This window comes from Chelonia mydas, chromosome 12 (assembly GCF_015237465.2).
Source record: "Chelonia mydas isolate rCheMyd1 chromosome 12, rCheMyd1.pri.v2, whole genome shotgun sequence".
Lineage (NCBI taxonomy): Eukaryota > Metazoa > Chordata > Testudines > Cheloniidae > Chelonia > Chelonia mydas.
The window spans coordinates 38,844,399-38,867,259 of NC_051252.2; the positions used below are offsets into that span (position 1 = coordinate 38,844,399).

Sequence of the window (22,861 nt, forward strand, 5' to 3'; positions counted from 1 at the left end):
AACTGGATCGATAGCATTTCAGATTACAACACTAAAGACAAATAAGCAGTGATGACCAAAAACAACATTTACAAACTGGACTGGCCACGCCAAGTCTTTTCTGAAATGCATCAATGCAGGGAGGAAAAGGTGTCTCCTGTATCAAAAAATAAAACCATCAAGAGCAAATGCCTTGACAAAGGAAGTTTAGCCACATGTTCGGAATGACAATACTTAATCCAATTCATAACAGGACAGTTACTATTTATATTGTGGTAGTGCCTAGAGGCCCCAACTAAGATTGGGCGCCCTTGCGCAAGGCCCTGTACTCACACATAGTAAGAGACAGGCCCTGTCTACAATCTAAATAGACAAGCAAGACAAATGGTGGGAGAAAGGGGGAACCTTTTACGAATGGGGAGCCAAGGGACAGAGGGAGTAGGTGACTTCCCCAAGGAGACACAGAGTGTACTGGCATAGCTGAGAATTGAGTATAGCTCCCAAGTCCCAGTCGAAAGCCCTAACAATACAACCTTGCTTCTTTCTTTTCCAGGGCCAAAATACAAATACAAAAGCACGTGCGGAAATAGAATGGTGCGTTATTTAAAAATCATGTTATTTGCTGCAGCGCTAGTAAACACAAGTAAAGTTTTCAAAAGCACCTAAGTAATTTAGAAGCCCAAGTCGCATTGTTAGAAGTGACATAGCTGCGTAGGTATCGATGTCTCATTAAAAGTCAATGGGACTTTGTCATGTGGGAGGCAAAGTCTCTTTTGAAAATGGGACTTAGGCTTCAAGAGCACCGAAGAGACTTAAAATACTTTACCCCACAGACAAGAGGAGATTATTTAGTCAGTCTCACACGTCCCCAGTTTCTCCCCTCCAACCACTGCTTTCCAGTCCTTACCCACTTTTCTTCCGGTTAAATCTGATGAGACTCCTTTCCAAGGCCATCTCTGCTATGGCCTCAACTGGTTGTGAAGGTCGCTGTGGCTGTGGAGCAGACTGTGGTGCCCTCTCACCGCGGCCTGTGGAGCGGAGGGGTTGTGATGGAATTCCCCACCCCGGCAAGTTTTAAATTGAGATTGGGTATTTTGCTAAAGACGACGCTCTACTTCATGCTCAGCTATTGGACTCAGAGCAGGAACTGATCACGGGGAGCCCTACAGCCTGTGTTACGCAGGAAGTCAAACCAGACCATCGCAACGAGCCCTTCTAGCCTTAAAACCTATAAATCCATGGAAAACATGGCCGTTTCCCTAATGCAGCCTCAGACCTTAATCTACACAAAGTGTTAGTGCCCAGCAAGCTGGGGTGTAAACCTAACTCTCACTAGCCAGCTGCGCCCTAACGGCTCGTGTGGACCCTGCTGCTGCGCATTGCAAGTTCCCTAGTGCACTTTGATCTACCCCACTTGGAAGCAGGAAGTCTGGAATGGGGCTCTGTAAAGACTACAGGAGGAAATGTGACATCCAGGCTGTGGTCTACACCTAAAACTTAGGTCAGCCTAGCTATGGCACTCAGGGATGTGACAACTTCACACCTTGAGAGATTAGTGAAGCCAACCAATGCCCTAATTGACATAGCTACTGCCTCTCAAGGGGGTGAATTTACAACAACAGAAATACCATTGTAGCACTTGCAGTGTAGACAAAGCCTATGTATGTCTTGCAGATTCTTTCTCAATAACATCTCTAAGATACAGCCTTTCCTATCCACACAAGTAAAATGCTCATCCAGGCTCATCACCTTGCACCTTGATTACTATATCATCCTTCTCTCTGACCTTGACAAGCGCCATCTTCTACTGCTCATATCCATATATAATGCTGCTGCAAAAATCATCTTCCTATCTGATTGCTTTGACCATGTAATTCCTCTCTTGCATCCCTCCACTGACTCCCTCTTCTCTATGGTATCAGACAGAAGCTGCCTGTTTTCACTTTCATGGCCTATCCCCACCTTATCACCTCTCATCCAGTAACGAAAGGTTGACTCCTGCCTCCAATCAAGCCCATGATAGCAGCCTCCATCGCCCACTTGTTACATTTTCAAACAGTCACCTTCATGCTCTCTCCTATGCTGCCCTGCACGCTTGGAAGGAGCGCCCCATAAACTTCTGCAAAACTAACTAAATCCTCCTTCGAATCTCTCCTTCAAACTTTTCTTTGCCAGGAAGCCTACAAAAAGCTTGGCAATGGTTGGCGGGGGCGTGTTAAGAGCAGGCTGTCATGCTGACTATGTCTCCTAATTTCCTTACATTCTTCCATTGGTTGGCTGCATCCATCTGTTGTTTCTTGTCTAAAACTAGATTGTAAACTCTTTGGGGCAGGGACGGTCTTTCTGCTCTGTGTTTGTGCAACACCTAATGTACCAAGGATTTGGTCCATGACTAGAGCCCCTAGGCGCTGCAGTAATACAGGTAGCAAATAATAATAAATCATATACAAGGTAGACATGCTTTTAAAAGCCTCTATGGCTAAATTCAACCTGAAACAGCTTCTACAGCTGCTGAGCCATCCCAGACTCTTCAGAAGTTTCTAAGAACCTCTTCAGCATGTGTGGAACGGTATGTGAGGCATTCATCGCCAGACGCCCCCCTGTCCCCCCCTTACCATACTGCTCTCCCTGGCTAACCTCAGGAGAGATGTTTCCACCAGTTAGGAGGAACAACAGAGTGGGCAAAGTTTTCAAATACATCCTGGACACCAGGGTTTTACGCCGAGACAACTCATGCCTGCTGACAGGGGGAAGGAGGACAATTTAAGGGGGGACATGTCAGCACCCCACATGTTGCCTCTGGGAGGAATCTTCCAGCCCCACCTCCTGGGCTAGGGCAGCCAATCCCACTGGCTCCTGGAGGGCTGGGGGGACAGGAGTGGGTAGCATGTGCCTCTGGACCGGGCCCAAGGACACCCTCATGCTCTCACAGACACCTCAGCAAGTGAAGGGGCATGGGCAATGCCCCTACCTCTGGCTGAGCAGAGGCCAGGGAATCAGCTCCTGGCGCCTTTCCCAGTGACCCCCCCCCCCCCCCCCCCCGCACCCAGCCTGGGGCTACCGCGCTCTCCCCACCACAGTTACTGGGAAGGGGGAGGGGACCCTCTGTCCTTCTCCTGCTGCGCTTCCCCCTGGCCTGTTTCTGGCTTGCTTGGCCCCTGTCCCCAGCAGCCAGGCCCGGGGGGGGAGGGGCGGGGGCAGGCCACCGCTGCCTCCCCCGCCAGGTTCTCTCGCTGACAGCTGTTGTATGGCACAGATTGCGCGACCCAGAGAGGTCATCTTCACCCAGCGTGAGAAGTGTCTCTATCCCACCCAGACCTGCTGCCAGGGAGAGGGGCCGAGCGAGGGGGTGGGAGAGGAAGACACACAAACACCCACCCAGTAGGCTGAGCAGACCAATCCCTGAAAGGGCTGCTTGGCACTCGCAGGAATCTGTGGGGGGCAGTTGACCCCCACATGCCCCCCTAGGCGTCGCCTCTGGTTTGCTGACCCTCACCTTCCACTTAGAGAACTGGTCTTTAAGATAACTCACTCCCCGGGCTACAGCAGAATAACTGCGATATCAGAAGCTACTAAACCGTCCGTGCTGAAGGATACCAAGGGGTGAGAGCTGGGGGGCTGGCTCCCCCCTTCTCAATTAGCACTGCAACTAAAAGGGAACTGGTTTATGCAGCTTCAACATAGCAACAGCCTGCTGCAAAGAAGGCAGCTGGAGTCTAGCTCTAACATCCTGCAGCACAGAACCTGGAGACATTTATTGTAGCATTCAGCCCAGGGGATAGTCAAGCCAGTAATAAATGTCTGAACACTATGCACTCTACATTTTGTTTAGAGTTGGTGTCTCAAAATGTAACAATTTAAGGGCTGTTAGTTTAATGGTAAAACAACTGTTCATTTTAAGGTCACACTGAGGAGAAAAGATTTTAAATGTTAATAAAGTTACTGTTTTGCCATTTTATATTTCAGTCATGATTATATTGAAATTATATTTCAATTAATTATAAAGTGTATATAGTGCCCAGCCAGTCCCTTCATGTTTCTTAGTTTATCCAGAAGGCAGTGACCAGTGACGGCACCTTAAGACATCTCGGCTACCTTCCTGGACGGAGAGCAGCAGGAGAAGTTACAGGCTGAGGCATTTGAACTTGTTGATAAATACAAGATCAGTCAAAAGTTGCCACCTCCCTGAAGTGGACCCACAACAATCTCGGGAAGCAGAAAGTCTAACCCCCAACTGCTTGTACCCTAAGTTGCTGCTCCACCCTTACAGAGTTAACTAGAAAGTGACGGTTTGCTGTATAATATCTTTCAGCCAATTAACGTGGATCTCAGATCAGTCCCTAGTGGACAGTAGTCTTCAAATTTCTTCACAGGTTGAGAAGACCAGAATTAAGGAAGCCGAGAGATTGTACGCGCTATCCCCACTAATGCATCTGATGAAGTGGGCTGTAGCTCACGAAAGCTTACGCTCAAATAAATTGGTGAGTCTCTAAGGTGCCACAAGCCCTCCTGTTCTTTTTGCGGATACAGACTAACACGGCTGCCACTCTGAAACCACTAAATAATGTTATCCCACGAGGTCTGCGTTGAGGTTTTGGTGGGCAGCGTAGAAACAATGTCCTAGTTACTCAGACACAGGTCCCAGCAGTCCTGTTCGTAATATCCGTCAAATGACTCCACGGCAGGTAACTGAACTGCAGCCGTTTCTTTAAACTTCCAGGTGCAATAAAGTGGAGGCTGAATCGTACTATAACTGCTTCCTGTGCCCTTTGGCGCACCGACTCCATACACGGCCCTGACAAAACCTCAGCGTCATATTCCAGTGTAATCGGCACAACTGGCTTCCAGCCTCATTTGCCAGGAAGAAGTCAGGTTGCATTCGGATATCTTCACTGGACACCACAGAGCAGCACTTTGCAGCCATTTCTCCACATTCAAGACTATTGTGCCCAATTTTTGCAGTCTTCCCTAGAAGCACCTTGTTGGGTCCTAGAAGTTGCCCTGCCTGGGAATGGCGTACATTTTTCAGCATGCCTCATGCAAACAGATTCAACTATGAACATGCAGAGTGACAGAGAGGGAACTGGGCAGACACTACCACTCTATCTGATATTTGCCTCCCACCTAAAACGCTGTAGTTGGTCATCTGCTCTGCCTTTCTCCTCTTGCCACTTCAGGTGACAATCCCCAAATCCTTTCTGGCTGAATGGTCAATATAACTATTCAACATTCACTAAATTCCAGGGCATGTTGTCAACTGTAAAGAAGCCAACAGAGTAAGGCTGTGCTAGGAACCAAGGTAATGATCATCCCTGGAGAATCCATGAACTCCCGGCAAGCAGTCATCTGGAGGTAGAACAGAAGCTGGCAGAGGACAGTATCTCCTTGCTACTGGAATGCTGCAAAACTTCTGCAATTGAGCAATGTCTTTGCTAGATTCCATTCTGCAACACCCCACTGTAATCCTGCAGCCCGTGTTCTAATATTGAGTGGGAAGAGGAGAGCTGGCATTCAGACACTACAGTGATAATCACAGTCTAGATAGATTAAATAGCATTAGCACTGCTCCAAATGCTGCAGTTACTATGGAAGGGAGAGCACACTGCAAGTCACTCTTATAAATGCATCAGAAACAATACCATGGGAGCCCCAATGAGGGAGAGGGATCAGGGAAGGGAGAGGAGAAGACGTGAGGAAAGAAGATCAACAACATGGAAATGTAGAGGGAAAGTTAGTGAGAAAAGGAAGGACAGAGAAAAAGGAGAAACACAGGATGGGAGAACAAGAGGCAACATGGTTTGCTAATGAAGCTCTGATTCACATATCAGGCAGGAGAAATTCAAACAGCTTCAGAGGTAGGAAATGCTGGGACAAACTGGGTGAGGGGATAGATGGAAAGAGTGGGAAATGTGTGTCTATAGCGGAATAACAGTTTTCAATACGCATAGGTTTTTAATTTTAGTTAAAAGCAGCTTTTTATACACAATTTCTCAACAACAGAAGCTGCCTATAGACTTTATTGTAATCCAGTGAGACACTGCTGAGAACCATCAAAAAGCTGGAGGGCAGGGGATGGAGCTCAGGTATGGGGCAAAATGAGCAGAATTTATGTTGGGGGTGCAGTAGAAAAGAAAAAGCATCCTTAGACTCCCATTTCATTTCAGTAACCTCATCTGCAATTCTTAGCACAGATCAAACCTCAGAAGCCTTAATTAAAATCCAAACAGCAATATTTTCAGCAGAGCTACTGAAATACCCACACCTGGTCAACCATTAATTAGAGTGTATCAGACTTCCATGTGTGCTCAGCACAGCTGAGATTCCTACATGGATACTGCATTGGTGGGCACAAAGACAGTATGCACAAAGAGATACGTTCCTCCCTTACAGACACTCGGACTCCTTCTGATTTCAGAGCAGTTGTGTGTCCCGGCAATGGTTCTTTAAGATAGGAAACTTTAAAAGTCACAATCATTTTACTGAACACCCTTCCAAAGTGTCACCTACAGCACTGTCTCAAGTCACTACCATTCAGCTCCAGTACCTCGCAATGGATATTACAGACTCCGGGAGAAATGGGCCAAAGTGAAACACATTGTAAGCTGAGTCCTTATCAGTTGGCATGTCACCACTGTGCCACAGAATCATAGAATATCAGGGTTGGAAGGGACCTCAGGAGGTCATCTAGTCCGAACCCCTGCTCAAAGCAGGACCAATCTCCAACTAAATCATATTGTCTGATTCAGATTCAGCATCATCTGCTGATACAGGGTGTTGGGCAATCTCTTAGCACAGCAAATACGGAGTGGCTTATAAATGGCTGGACGCGGCCCAGTCCTGGCCTCTCACCGTGAACCTGCCCTCTCCAAAGTCAGGCGAATATGAAAAAACCAGCATGCTACCTTTTTCCCCGTTTGTTTCTCCACCATGTCGTTGCTGAGAGAGAAATCGTCTGACTGTGGTGTTTTAGAACACCCACCCTTGGGCATCGTTCTGCCTTCCTTACTTGATCTTCATTTATGCTGCCATCGCCTCATCATCAACCGTCTGTTTAGAGAGAAAAATCAGAAGAATTAGAGATTTTATAAAGATCATTAAAAAAGAGAAAATACAGGATAACTGCTGCGCTGGGCTGCCAGAACAGGTACTAGCATCCACGCATCCCACTCAAGGCGGGGCCAATCTGCCATGGGCCCCAGATGCAATTTTTAAGGGAGCAAATAGCCACCTGCATTCTAAGAACTGGGCTGCTTCTGAGAGACTGTTTAATGTCATTTATCTCGGAGGCACCAGGGATAGTCATCGTGATGGGCTAGACTCAAACAGAAAGTGATACCCTTACATTTTGGTCTACAGAACTGATCTTAATTCCCACGCGGGGCTTCTCTCAGCTATGATAACCTCCACCACAGTAAATTAATGCCCCATAGCTTGTAAAGGTGAGCTGTATGGACAGGTATTTTTGGCACTAAGGTAACTATTTGTGCCTATGGAGTTTATTGTCAGTCCTATGAATTTTTCTGGTATTCAAGGGACTAATACGTAAAGCAATTAACATGTGGTGAATTACAAAATCTACTTATAAAATGTGCCTTTTGTATTGGCCTGCTTCCATCTCTAGAGAAAAACAGAGAATGCAAACACAAGGTACAATGTTCCCTGCAAGGTTTTCAGAGAAGCCGCCCCAAGCCAAGCCTTTTCAGTCTCAGCACTGCCATTGTGCCTTGGCCTAGGTACGGCACAATTCAGGAGAATAACAAAGAGCTCTGTTGCCGGTGCCATGGGTTGCCTGGTTACAGAGCTGAAAAGACAACGGACATCTGAAATACACAGAAGTATGTGTTGTAACCGAGATCAGAAACGTGGTCTGGAGCCAAGACAGGCATGGCCTTTTTGTGAACAAAAATATCTCCTCTCCTGAGGCTAGAGGCTAAAAAGCATCAGCACAACAGTATACTTCAGACTAGCGACCCAAATCGGAGTCCTAAAGCAAAAGTCTTATTGTACTTAGGCTGAAATGACACAAACTTGGGATCATTTGAAAAATCTTCCCCCGGCTAATTGCCACCTGACGGCATAACACACTGTACTATTAACTTTTTGTTATTTTTTAAAGGTACAACTTCAGGAAATTGTCCAGGAACAGAGTCATTCCAGAACGCCATCCCCAGTCGGGGGATTTTGTAGGTTGGGACAAGAGAGAGAACAGAACTGAGGCGGGGGAAAGTAAAACCTCACACCAATTTTTTGGGTGCCTAAAAAGCCACAGCTTTTAAGGCCCACAACTTGAAATGGTTTGAATCAGAGAGGTGTTTAGTTCCAAGGAGTGGGACTGACCACCAGCTGACTTCATGCAGATGCCTAAATACTCATCAGAGTCATGGCTTCTGTTCTGTCTATTGTGTGTCTGGACCATGAGCCACCAATTCAGCACCTCTGACCAGCATTACATTCTGCTGCAAAGATCATCTTCCGAGCCCACCGCTTTGACCCTGTCACTTCTCTCTTGGCATCCGTCCACAGGCTCCCTCTTCTCTATCATATCAGACATAAGCTACCTGTCTTCTCTCTCAAGGCCCTTCACCACCTGTTCCCACCCGACCTACCAGATCTCATTCACTATCGAAAGTTCGACTCCTGCCTCTAACAGGCTCATGGTGCTAGCAGCCTCCATCGCCTCCTTGTAAAATTTTCAAAAAATCACATTCATGCTTTCTCTTATGCTGCCTGCAAGCTCATGCTCAGGCAAACCTCCCTGTAAACATCTGCAAAACGAACTCCTCCTCCTCCAAATCGCTCCTTAAAACTCTCCTCTGCCAGAAAGCCTACATAAAAAAACTTGGCAATATTTAGGCTGGTGGTGTGCTAAGACCACCACCTGTCATGCTGACCAAGACTGTCTCGTTTCCTTGTACTCCCCCGTTTGTCCATCTGTGTCCATCTCTTGTCTTATACTTAGATTGGAAGCTCTTTTGGGCAGGGGCTGTCTTTTTGTGCTGTGTCTGTACAGCATGTAGCACAGGGGGTTCTTGTCCTGAGTCCTACTGTAATAGAAATAATAATAATGACATTTACTTTAGAAAAATTCTGTGGAACGCTCTTCATTTGTAAACATGTCTGTAAACTATAAACCCTCCCTACTCCACTGACTATAGGCTTTTCACAGTTGTTTTTTCAAACTGATAAAAACGTTTCATGCCCCTTTCGTAGCCCCACAGCAGCAGAAGTTAACCACGTAAATGCTATCTATCCATAGAGAATGCTGAGACACACCAGTTAACAGAGGTGTTATAACAAAACATGGCTTTCTTCAGAGCAGCCATGTTAGTTTCTGCTCTGCTCTTAACACAGCTGGCTATGGACAAACTATCCATATTTAGGAAATGGAAAAGGGCACCAGAGGTCTCCTTAGCTGTGGCTCCCAGTAAGGATAGCTGTGTAGGGAAGCCCTGTGATGCTGGGTACCAGAGATGCACAGTAAGGACATTTCACCGCTTCTTTCTAAAATAGAGGGAAATGGAATGACACCCCTCACTGCTGTGCTCTCTCTGCGGGGAAACCAGGGAGCAGATCATGCAAAGGAGGCTGAAAAGGCCCTAGAAAGGGTGAGTGGGGAGGAATCCAGCAGATTGGTAACATCAAAACACAGGCAAACTGACATTTCTATTAACATTAAAGTGAAATGCACCAAAAAACTTCACCATGCTTTTCGGAGTAGCATGAATATCCAACACATGGACGTTTCTATAGTCCCACTACGTAGCACTGCAAGGGCATGAAGCCCACAGTGAACATGGGATCTCATATCAAAATGCTGACAAAAAATGACTAGAAGCAGCATCTTAAAAAGGTGAGCTAGCTTTCATTGGGCATTATAGGTTGGAAAGGGTAACTGTTGGGATTCATATAAACCCAGGGTCAAGACTGAGCCAGTCCTTGGTAGTATGACAGACCAGCATTACTGATTTGGTCCCCCCAGATTAGGCAGAATATAAACTTTAATGTTAAAAAGAAAAAAAAAAAAAAAAAAAAAGGTTTTGAGCCTTCATGAAGTGGAGAAAACCAGGCTCACATGACCAGCTGCAGTGATTTCAGGCACTTCTTAGATCCCCAGGACACTGAACTGCAGGACTGTTCCCTACAGACTATTCTCAGGCATTCTGTCTGGTATCTTGCCACCATTTCCACCTGAGGCAAAGCTCAGTGTAAGTGTCTCTCTCTCACCAACAGAAGCTGGTCCAGTAAAAGCCATTACCTCTCCCACCTTGTCTCACCACTTCCACTGGTAGGTTATTTACAATCTCTCAAATCTCAGCAGCGGAGAGTTTTCCCTGATTTGCCCAGCCTACGTATTCCTTTCTTAATTTCATCCTATTAGTCCTAGTTATAACCCAGGGCTTGAGCTGAGTCCCACTAACAAGGACAAGGAAACATCTACGAGTGTTTGTGGGGGGGGGGAAGGACGGGGGGGAACACTGGGGGTGATGAGTGGGACGTGAGTAGAGCTCCACCACTCCAGTGCTTGCATGGGGTCACAAGGAGTCCTTTGAGCATGTGTACTTCAACAACAGTATGAACATCTAAGTAATGGAGATTCAAAGGACTTGGTGTCAATGATGAAAATTCAGTTTTAGTCTACATGGCATATTAAACCACATGGCACACAGAACAGCTTCACTTGCTGTAGTTATATTAATGCATGAACTGGCATGCATGGGATCAGGACAGCGACACTGTGCCCTATAACACAGACTATGCCAAATTACAAACCAGGTCCAATTTAGGATTCCATTTCAAATGCCTCACTAAAATTGGTTTTTATGGTCATGTGTATGTCAATTTATTCTTGAAAAAATCTGTCCACACTGGCTGTCATTGTGTCTGTTTGTAACCAGGGTATATACCTATTCACGTGGTGCTTGGAAAACCTGTTTAACTGAGAAAAGGCCAGACGGGTGCCAGATTAATTCCGCACCCCTTCTGTTCATCTAGCTGACTCATTACACTTGGAAAGCTGGCTGCCTGTTCGTGTAAACAGAGCACTGGCCTATTTAACAGCTTGGAGGGAGTATTACATTTGCACAACAATTACCAATAATGCTTGCAATCCTCATTTCATTTTTAAGCACAGTTAATAGAAGTCAGAGGGGAGGTACAAATGCCCAATTTGTAAGAGCTACCCCCAAGATAAAAGGAGTGAAGGCCGTTGCTGACATATGCATGCAAGCAGGACCAGCGGAGGGACGTTAGTATTACATACAATTTGGCTCCAATCCCTCCTAATCTGAAAACTGGACAAACCACCCATTCTACTACACTGCTTTAAACTTTACTTCCCTACCAGGAGACAATCATCAACATTTCTATTTTGTAAACAATTAACTAAGCTCCTTGAACCAGATGATTACACTTCTGTCACACAATAAGGAAGTGGGAGACCGAGCGAGCACAACGTAATAAAATCCCCAACGCATTTCCAGAACAACAAAAGAAACTGCCTACATGTGGCAGGCAGCCAAGCTACTGGACTCCACCAACCCGGGCGCAAACAAGTGTGTACCAGCCTTTTCAACCTGGTTCCCACAGACATTTGCACATCATTTTTGTATAGTGGTTTCAACGCATCCCCCAGGGAAAGAGGGAAGGGGGAGGGATAAAACTTCCTAAGACATAGCAAGTCTGTAAATTACAGCTGACTGCTGGGTCATGAAACCCTATTACAGGCCACAGATATCGGTGAAGCTGGCTAGGAGACTAAGAAACATCTGAGTGTCCCTCAGGCCCCTGGATATAAGCACAGTTATTTTTGTCCTCTCTGCTTTTTCTCCACAGAGATGAAGACAGGGCTTTTCAAACTTTTAATACCACCCACTAAAATAAAAAAATATGTCGCAGCAAACAGCATTTCTGTATCCATTCGCTTCTCTCATGGCCTTCCACCACCGCTACCGAGCCTGCTGTCTGGCATCATCTGCTTCTTAGCACTGCAGAGCCTTCCTCCACCACACAACCTGATTTATAGGAGGTAAGAACGGTTAAAATGTTGCCAACCGTTTGGCAAGCATCTCTCCCTGCCCCGGCCTAGCACACTGTCATGCTATTCTGCAGCCAGCGGATCCGGAGGGAACTTTGCAGAAATTGAAACATTTGGTGGCCTTATAAGGAACAGATCTGGGTATTCGCCTATGGAGTCCTCCACTAACAAATCCAAACGCCACTACAAAATGAGGCTAGTTTCCATGGGGAGACACCATCCTCTCTCCTTTGTTGGAGGCACAAGCCAGCCCACACAATTTTTATTTTCCCCAAGACATGTCAAATCCAAAGCTGCACAATCAATCCCAACAGTTCCACGGGTGACCTCAAAATGGGACGGAGCCAAAAAGGAAAAATTAACTGTACTTCCAAAAATGCTCTATTATGAACCAAGTGTTCCCCATCCCTCCCCATTTTAAAACAACATTTACATTTGAGGAGGCCCAGTTCTTGTTATGGGGTTGGAGGGGAGGGCATGCAAGAGTATGGGACGCTCAGAATTACAAGGGCTTCCATTAAGACAAAATTGGGCTCCCTGTCATCCTTTCTGCGACAGCGATGACAGACTTATTTAGGACTGGCAGAAATGTATCCAGCTGGGCTCTCCGAAAGCACTACTCTGATTTCTCACAGACATCCAGTATGATAAAAATGTGCTTTTTTATACAAGGGAAATCTATTTTGTTCCTAGAGTTCATCTGCCAATAACGCATATTTATCCACAGTATTTTTTACATCTCTTCCTTTTACAGAGACAGCTGTGCTGGCTCTTATACTGGTCACTTGTGACTACATATGACGAGAGGTTGTAGGATATTTTCATGTGCATACCGTACATAGAAAGGATGGGCTGCCAACATTTTATATACATGTGTTTTGATTATTAAATATTGTTTTTAAAGACAAATATTAATAACTGTGCAAATGTCTTGTTAAACATTAAACTCTGAAACAGAGTTTGAAGCATTTCTTCCCAAGCACAAAGTGTGGTGAAGCTGCAGTTAAGGCTGACCAGAAACAACATTAACCTTTTACAGAAATAACAATTAAAAAAAATATTACATTTCTGAAAGCCTGGAAAACTACATCTGAGGTTCTACTTACAGACCCCAAACCTTGGAGAGTTAATGTGCATTACATGTAGTGTGAGTTTTATATAGGTGAGCTGTAGCTCACGAAAGCTCATGCTCAAATAAATTGGTTAGTCTCTAAGGTGCCACAAGTACTCCTTTTCTTTTTGCGAATACAGACTAACTCGGCTGTTACTCTGAAACCAACAACAATTGTGATTCTTCCTCCCCACACTTCATCTTTACTTTATCTTGTATATCCCATAATGTAAAGAACTGGGAGTAGGAGGTTTGTATCTGTGGATGAACTAGATCTATCGAAAGGTACATGTATAATTGATGATACAGTTATTCTTGGGGAACAGAAGGATAAAGGAGTTTGAGGTGCAAGTGGTCTTCTCGTCCATCCTCCCCGTGGAAGCAAAAGGCCTGGGTAGAGACCGTCGAATCGTGGAAGTCAACGAATGGTTACGCAGGTGGTGTCGAAGAGAAGGCTTTGGATTCTTTGACCATGGGATGGTGTTCCAAGGAGGAGGAGTGCTAGGCAGAGACGGGCTCCACCTAACGAAGAGAGGGAAGAGCATCTTCGCAAGCAGGCTGGCTAACCTAGTGAGGAGGGCTTTAAACTAGGTTCACCGGGGGAAGGAGACCAAAGCCCTGAGGTAAGTGGGGAAGTGGGATACTGGGAGGAAGCACAAGCAGAAGCGCGTGAGAGGGCAGGGCTCCTGCCTCATACTGAGAAAGAAGGACAATCAGCGAGTTATCTCAACTGCCTATACACAAATGCAAGAAGCCTGGGAAATAAGCAGGGAGAACTGGAAGTCCTGGCACAGTCAAGGAATTATGATGTGATTGGAACAACAGAGACTTGGTGGGATAACTCACATGACTGGAGTACTGTCATGGATGGATATAAACTGTTCAGCAAGGACAGACAGGGCAGAAAAGGTGGGGGAGTTGTATTGTATGTAAGGGAGCAGTATGACTGCTCAGAGCTCAAGTACGAAACTGCAGAAAAACCTGAGAGTCTCTGGATTAAGTTTAGAAGCGTGAGCAACAAGGGTGATGTCGTGGTAGGAGTCTGCTATAGACCACCAGACCAGGGGGATGAGCTGGACGAGGCTTTCTTCCGGCAACTCACGGAAGTTACTAGATCGCAGGCCCTGGTTCTCATGGGAGACTTCAATCACCCTGATATCTGCTGGGAGAGCAATACAGCGGTGCACAGACAATCAAGGAAGTTTTCGGAAAGTGTAGGGGACAATTTCCTGGTGCAAGTGCTGGAGGAACCAACTAGGGGCAGAGCTCTTCTTGACCTGCTGCTCACAAACCGGGAAGAATTAGTAGGGGAAGCTAAAGTGGATGGGAACCTGGGAGGCAGTGACCATGAGATGGTCGAGTTCAGGATCCTGACACAGGGAAGAAAGGAGAGCAGCAGAATAAGACCCTGGACTTCAGAAAAGCAGACTTTGACTCCCTCAGGGAACTGATGGGCAGGATCCCCTGGGAGAATAACATGAGGGGGAAAGGAGTCCAGGAGAGCTGGCTGTATTTTAAAGAATCCTTATTGAGGTTACAGGGACAAACCATCCCGATGTGTAGGAAGAATAGTAAATATGGCAGGCGACCAGTTTGGCTTAACAGTGAAATCCTTGCTGATCTTAAACACAAAAAAGAAGCTTACAAGAAGTGGAAGATTGGACAAATGACCAGGGAAGAGTATAAAAATATTGCTCGGGCATGCAGGAGGGAAATCAGGAAGGCCAAATCACACCTGGAGTTGCAGCTAGCAAGAGACGTTAAGAGTAACAAGAAGGGTTTCTTCAGGTATGCTAGCAACAAGAAGAAAGTCAAGGAAAGTGTGGGTCCCTTACTGAATGAGGGAGGCAACCTAGTGACAGAGGATGTGGAAAAAGCGAATGTACTCAATGCTTTTTTTGCCTCTGTCTTCACGAACAAGATCAGCTCCCAGACTACTGCTCTGGGCAGCACAGCATGGGGAGGAGGTGACCAGCCTTCTGTGGAGAAAGAAGTGGTTCGGGACTATTTAGAAAAGCTGGACGAGCACAAGTCCATGGGGCCAGATGCGCTGCATCCATGAGTGCTAAAGAAGTTGGCGGATGTGATTGCAGAGCCATTGGCCATTATCTTTGAAAACTCATGGCGATTGGGGGAAGTCCCGGATGACTGGAAAAAGGCTAATGTAGTGCCCATCTTTAAAAAGTGGAAGAAGGATGATCCTGGGAACTACAGGCCAGTCAGCCTCACCTCAGTCCCTGGAAAAATCATGGAGCAGGCCCTCAAGGAATCAATTCTGAAGCACTTAGAGGAGAGGAAAGTGATCAGGAATAGTCAGCATGGATTCACGAAGGGCAAGTCATGCCGGACTAATCTAATTGCCTTCGATGACGAGGTAACTGGCTCTGTGGATGAGGGGAAAGCCGTGGACATGTTGTTCCTTGACTTTAGCAAAGTTTTTGACACGGTCTCCCACAGTATTCTTGCAAGCAAGTTAAAGAAGTATGGGCTGGATGAAAGGACTATAAGGTGGATAGAAAGTTGGCTAGAATGTCGGGCTCAGCGGATAGTGATCAATGGCTCCATGTCTAGTTGGCAGCCGGTATCAAGTGGAGCGCCCCAAGGGTCAGTCCTGGGGCCGGTTTTGTTCAATATCTTCATAAATGATCTGGAGGATGGTGTGGATTGCACCCTCAGCAAGTTTGCAGATGACACTAAACTGGAGGAGAGGTAGATAGCTGGAGGGTAGGGATAGGATACAGAGGGCCCTAGACAAATTAGAGGATTGGGCCAAAAGAAATCTGATGAGGTTCATCAAGGACAAGTGCAGAGTCCTGCACTTAGGATGGAAGAATCCCATGCACCGCTACAGACTAGGGACCGAATGGCTCGGCCGCAGTTCTGCAGAAAAGGACCTAGGGGTTACAGTGGACGAGAAGCTGGATATGAGTCAACAGTGTGCCCTTGTTGCCAAGAAGGCCAATGACATTTTGGGATGTATAAGTAGGGGCACTGCCAGCAAATCGAGGGATGTGATCGTTCCCCTCTATTCAACATTGGTGAGGCCTCATCTGGAGTACTGTGTCCAGTTTTGGGCCCCACACTACAAGAAGGATGTTTAGAAAAATTGGAAAGAGTCCAGTGGAGGGCAACAAAAATGATTAGGGGACTGGAACACATGACTTATGAGGAGAGGCTGCGGTAACTGGGATTGTTTAGTCTGCAGAAGAGAAGAATGAGGGGAGATTTGATAGCTGCTTTCAACTACCTGAAAGGGGGTTCCAAAGAGGATGGTTCTAGACTGTTCTCAGTGGTAGCAGATGACAGAACGAGGAGTAATGGTCTCAAGTTGCAGTGGGGGAGGTTTAGGTTGGATATTAGGAAAAACTTTTTCACTAGGAGGGTGGTGAAACACTGGAATGCATTACCTAGGGAGGTGGTGGAATCTCCTTCCTTAGAAGTTTTTAAGGTCAGGCTTGACAAAGTCCTGGCTGGGATGATTTAGTTGGCGATTGGTCCTGCTTTGAGCAGGGGGTTGAACTAGATGACCTCCTGAAGTCCTTCCAACCCTGATATTCTATGATTCTATGAACAGAGAATAATTATTGTCCTTTCTGTGCTCTGGTTAGATTCAGGAAGTGGAAAGTCCATCTTTTTCTTGTGTAGTTGTGTAAGGGCATAGGAAGGCAGGAGTGCTTTGAGCTAAGCAATGTAAACACAGGTGCAGTTTAGTTTGGTTTGAATAATATTATAGCATGTAATCACAAAGATTAAGAATAAGATATTCTAGCATAATGGATACTGATTAAATGAATCTTTGCATTTTTAGAAAATAAAGGTGTCTCTAAGTTTCCATTTGTTCTGAGAGTGACAGTTAGGGGGTTGCATTAAGGCTGTTTGGGTGACCTTAACTGTAGGTTACCAAGCTTTCAACTCCAGCTTAAAATATTTTTGCCTGGTTCCTTAGGTTTTTTTTTAAAAAAAAAAAAATATAACAAATTCGAGAACTGGTCTGAAATCAACAAGATGACATTCAATGTAGTGCAAGGTACTACACTTAGGAAGGAAAAAGCAAAAGCACTACTACAAAATGGGGAATAACTGGCTAGGTAGGAGTACTGCTGAAAAGGATCTGGGGTTATAGTGGATCACAAACTGAATATGAGTCAACATGATGCAACCGCAAAAAACGGCTAATATCATTCCAGGATGCATTAACATGAGTGTCCTATATAAGACACAGGAAGGAATTGTTCCACTCTACTCAGCACTGGAGAGGCCTCAGCTGGTGTACCGTATCCAATTCTGGGAGCCACATTTTAGGAAAGATGTGGACAAATTGGAGAGAGCCCAGAGAGCAACAAAACAAACAAAAATGATAAAAGGTTTTGAAAACCTGACCTATGAGGAAATGTTGAAAACTGGGCATGTTTAATCTTGAGAAAAGATGACTGAGAAGGGCTCTGATAAAAGTCTCCAAATAAGTTATGGCTGTTATAAAGAGGACAGTGATCAATTGTTCTCCATAGCCACTGAAGGCACGACAAGAAATAATGGTCTTAATTTGCAGTAAGGGAGATTTAGATTTAGATATTAGGAAAAACTTTCTAACTCCAAGGATAGTTAAGTTCTGGAAAAGGCTTCCAAGGAAGGCTATGGAATCCCCATCGTTGGAGGTTTTTAAGAACAGGTTGGATGGACACCTGCCAGTTATGGTCTAGATTAACTTGGTCCTGTCATAGCGCAGGGGGCTGGGCTTGATGACCTCTCAAGGTCCCTTTCAGCCTGATATTTCTATGATTCTATATGAGAATTGCTCTGTGACAGAAATCCTGGCAAGGACTCCCCCATTCCTTCTCAGACTGCCTCACTCTGGCCTCATGTGTCTTCCTTCCTCCTATTCTCCAGATCAATCCCCTTCCCTCCAAGGTGACTTTTCCTCTCACATTCTTTGCACTCCTACCCCCTTACACACACACAGTGCCTAATGCTTTCATAATTAACATCTGCATCTGGGTTAGTTTCCATGGGGCCATGGAGACTCAATTGAGCCATGTTATTTAGGCACCCCTCCTCCCCAGCTGCCACTTTCAGAACAACTGGAAACTGAGAGGCACCTTTATTCTCTAACAATGCATAGATCTATTTCTTCAGTATCCATTACGATAGAATATCTTATTCTTAATCTTTGTGATTACACGAAGACCTGATTACAACAGACATCCCCTCAGTAAAGTCAAAGGGAGGGTCCAGGACCTTAACAGCACTTTCTAAAGAACCTATCAACTGTGCATGTCTTATTATGTATGTGGAAATGGTTATTAATATTCAGCCATTTCCTCACCACGCTGAGGTTTAATTCAAGTCTTACCCCTATTTATTGGGCATTTTATAAAACTAAGACACACTGAAAGGAGAGAGAGAAGCTCAGATTGCCACGCTACTTTGCGTACCTTGTTATGCACACAGGATTTAAGGAATACAGTCAAGGTTATTTTAAAAACTTTACATAAATTAACAAAAGTAAGGCTCCTAGATAGCTCTGTCATGGTAACTTATTGCAATAACAATCCTTGACAACCAGTTACATTTAACCACAAAAAAATCCACACAAAGGTTTGATTGTTATTTTCTACCCTAACACGTGCACTGGGCATCAGTTTAGTGTCACAGCTGGAAATCTCCAACTATGTACAACATCCCCCAGAAAAATCCAGGCAGGACCACTCTCACAGTGTATATCACAGCTTAAAATAAAGAGCCCTGATAGCACCCCTTAAAATTACTGGCCATGGTTTTGCCCATATGGTTTCTTGAGCATCCAGTTTTCTCACAATCTCATCACCTCAATTATCTACATGCAGTTGCAACTGGATGATAGTGCTACATTTTTGGACATCACTGACTGGCTTGTGACTGGCCAAAGTTACAAAATTCCCTTTTGTTACAGTTGGTTTTCTGCTTTGTGGTCCAAGAACAGAATCAGGGGCTATGAGGAAATCTTCAGCATAGCCTGACTGTTACAGGAAGGCTGGGACAGCTTGGGGTCCATCTGCACCACATCTTTTGTCATGCCAGAGGACCTGATTACAACCCCCTCAGTAAGGTTAAAGGAACGGTCCAGGACGTTAACAAAATTGAACTACAGCCTTCAAGAGTGCAAGGCTTTAGCACTGTGTAGATCTCTTCCACACTACAAAATGGAATCATGCTTTAATCGAATAAGAGAACTAGTTTGATACTTGATCTTCCTAACAAGAGTTTTGCAGTTCAGTTAGTGTATTCCCATTCATACTGTGTAACAATTAAAAGAACCAACCTTCCCTGGTAAAATATATTCCATGGACCGAAAGACATACAATGCCACACAGCTGGTGGATATTCATCAACAACACTATTTTCAAAGAGTCCACACAGTAAATATTCTGAATAAGTTACAGTCAATTAAAGAAAAAGAAAAAATAAGTGACCAGCACTACTATGATTCCTCTCACATGTACCCACAGGTGAATCTGGCTTTGATGGATAGCCATGAAGATTGAAGGCCTCTATTCATGGAACTGCCTGGAAGGGAGCACGGCAAGCTTTCAGCAGTGTGCAGCTCTGCCTATGTGCTGCGAGCACATTCTGGAGGTCTCTCCTCTAGGAGAGCGGGGAATTCGCCATGCTGGCTGTGTTTTGGCCTCTCTACTGAAACTCAACAAGAATGCATATTAGCATCAACTGTGGTGGTGATTTTGGGGATAGACACTTGTCCACTAGTACTGGACTGAGACCACCAATTTATTTCACAAAGGCAACAATGGACAACAATTCACAGTCTGTTCCAAAACTCACTGAAATCAATGGAAAGAATTCCACTGACTTCAGTAGGCTGTGGATGAGGCTCTCAGGTTGAGGGGTGGATTCTAAAGGTAGCCTAGATTAGATGTGAGGCTCCACATTTCATTTCACTTGCATCCTTCACTCCCTTAATATGTTTGTGTAAAAAGAGAAAAAGCAGCTATTAAAACAGCAGAAACAGAAGACAGCTTCCTAGTGGTTAAAGCACAGGACTGGGAATCAGGACAACTGAACTCTGTCCCTGGCTCTGCCAGTGACTGGCCCTGAAATCTCTGAACCTCAGCTCACTCATCTGCAAAAGGAGGATAATGCTACCGCTCTTCAGAGGTATTGAGGCTTACCGCTTGTAAAGTGCTTTGAGACCCTCCAAGTAATGAAATTCAGTAATGACAAATGCAAAGTACTTTACTTGGGAAGGAACAATCAGTCGCACACATACAAAATGGGAAATGACTGCCTAGGAAGGAGTACTGCGGAAAGGGATCTGTGGGCCATAGGGGATTGCAAGCTAAATATGAGTCAACAATGTGACACTTGCAAAAAAAGCAAACATCATTCTGGGATGCATTAGCAGGAGTGTTGTAAGCAAGACACAAGATATAATTCTTCTGCTCTACTCCGCGCTGATTAGGCCTCAACTGGAGTATTGTGTCCAGTTCTGGGCGCCACATTTCAGAAAAGATGTGGACAAACTGGAGAGAGTCCAGAGAAGAGCAACAAAAATGATTAAAGGGCTAGAAAACATGATCTATGAAAGAAGATTGAAAAAACTGGGTTTGTTTAGTCTGGAGAAGAGAAGACTGAGGGGGGACATGATAACAGTTTTCAAGTATATAAAAGGTTGTTACAAGGAAGAGAGAGAAAAATTGTTCTCTTTAACCTCTGAGGATAGGACAAAAAGCAATGGACTTAAATTGCAGCAAGGGCGGTTTAGGTTGAACATTAGGAAAAGCTTCCTGTCAGGGTAGTTAAGCACTGGAGTAATTTGCCTAGGGAGGTTGTGGAATCTCCATGGTTGGAGGTTTCTAAGAGCAGTTTGGACAAACACCTGTCAGGGATGGTCTAGATAATACATAGTCCTGCCATGGGTGCAGGGGACTGGACTAGAAGACCACTTGAGGTCCCTTCCAGCCCTGCCATTCTATGATTCTAAGTAAAGGTTCTATATACATGCAACATATTATAACATTATTTCTCAGTTACTGAGTCTAGACTTAAGGAAAAAGGTATGAAAACCGGTCAGATAAGAAATCCACTTCTTAAGACTGATTGCCACTGGAGAGCCTGTATTCATTTAAAATAATAATTGGGGCTAAGAACATCCATCTTTCTTTATTTTGTAACATAAAATTCAGTAAGCTGTGGACTGGATCCTCACCATCCCCAGAGTGAATCCAAGTCTGCAACTCACTTGAGGGCTTTGCTGACACCAAGCAGAGGAAATGCAGCTCAAGCAGTTTATGAGTAGCAGAGCCCTGGGTATGAACTCGGCCTTGTGTTCGCTTTGATGACTCCTATTGGTATAACAGTGGGTTTTGTTGGGTTCCGTTTCTGAAATCTCAGTTGTTTTAATAGCAAGTTGCCTGGTTTGCAGGAGAACTCCCCTACTGCCACCTCCTACACACAAGCTAAGATGGGAAGAAAGGGGGTGAAACAAGCAAGGTTGGAGGGAGAGGGGCGCTGATGCACAGAACTAAGGCTGCTAACACTACAGTTCTAAAAGAAAAGGAGCACTTGTGGCACCTTAGAGACTAACAAATTTATTTGAGCATGAGCTTTTGTGAGCTACAGCTCACTTCATCGGATGCAGTACTAGGATCCTTGCATTGAGATGCAGAAATACACATTTATTAGCAGCGGTATGACTTCTCTTGAGAGTACAGAACATTAACTGTAGCATTGTTGTTCCGATATTTGTGGGGGCTGTGAACTCACATTTTCAAGATGGAAGAACACTTCATGATAGCTCACAGAGGTTACTGAGAATTCTTTGTCCTCCATTTAGTACTGAATACATAAGAAAGAATGAAGGGATATCAGAGATTCAACCCACAATGTATCATGGAACTCTGAGTTGCAGCTATTCTGTATACCCTGGCGAGCCAAGTGATAGCTCAAGGCCAGTCTCACGTAGTTTCTCAGACATGCCTGTATGTACATAGAGGCATCCATACGTTTTATAATCTCCTAAGAAAATAATTTCCATAAATCAAATTGCATTTACAGAGTCATGGCAGAAAGGACTGACTAAAAGATGTTTGTTTTGCAACTGTGGTTTCTTTCTTGAGCCAGTGTTCCTGCAGGTGCACTGCCTTTTCTCCTATACTCCTGATCTGCATACTTTTCATTTTCCTCATTCCTGGCACTAACTGCTTATCACAAGCAGAGCTTGCTAGCTGAACACTATTTTAATAGAAAGTTATTACGTCAGCTCACACAAGTGCCATCTGTTTTTTCCTTAAGGAAAGCTGAGGCTCTGAGCGCTATCAGAATGTTATGGAGTTGTGCTTCTTATTTTGAGCCACCTGAACATTATAGGCCTCTATAATGGTGTATTTCCACCACAAAAAGCTTCTGTTTAGATTCTGCTCTCCTGGAGGCAAACACAAGGGTGCCCACATTTACATAACATACAGTTGCTCAAGCAAATACACTTGTTCACCGTGTGCACTGAACATGCTGGAGTCCCACTGGTATCCCACTACAGTGAGGCGGAGTGGCCTCCCTCCAAACTGAAGAGTGAGGGACTGATACACTCCCGCGGTGAGTGGAGCTAAATCTGCCCCACCCATCTCACCAGAAGTGTGGGGGCAGAACAGAAAGTATAAAAGGAGAGCTCTGAAGCTCAGCTGGGGCTGGACCACAGGAGAGAGCAGCCCTCTCTTCCAGCGAGCAGAGACCTCTACAGCAGGGGT

At 45.1% G+C, this 22,861-nt stretch overlaps 1 protein-coding gene across 5 annotated transcripts in view; it reads right to left on the reverse strand.

Moving 5' to 3' along the window:
- ANKRD11 (ankyrin repeat domain 11) overlaps nucleotides 1-22,861 on the reverse strand; it is a 227,911-nt gene that overhangs the window by 54,791 nt on the left and 150,259 nt on the right. For all 5 annotated transcript variants that reach the window (XR_005222248.2, XM_037877957.2, XM_037877958.2 and 2 more), the window contains exon 3: nucleotides 6,882-7,026. Coding sequence is in view for 3 of the 5 variants with exons in the window: in XM_037877957.2 (XP_037733885.1) it covers nucleotides 6,882-6,968 (87 nt within the window). In the remaining 2 variants the exon portion in view is untranslated. The remainder of the gene's footprint in view (nucleotides 1-6,881; nucleotides 7,027-22,861) is intronic.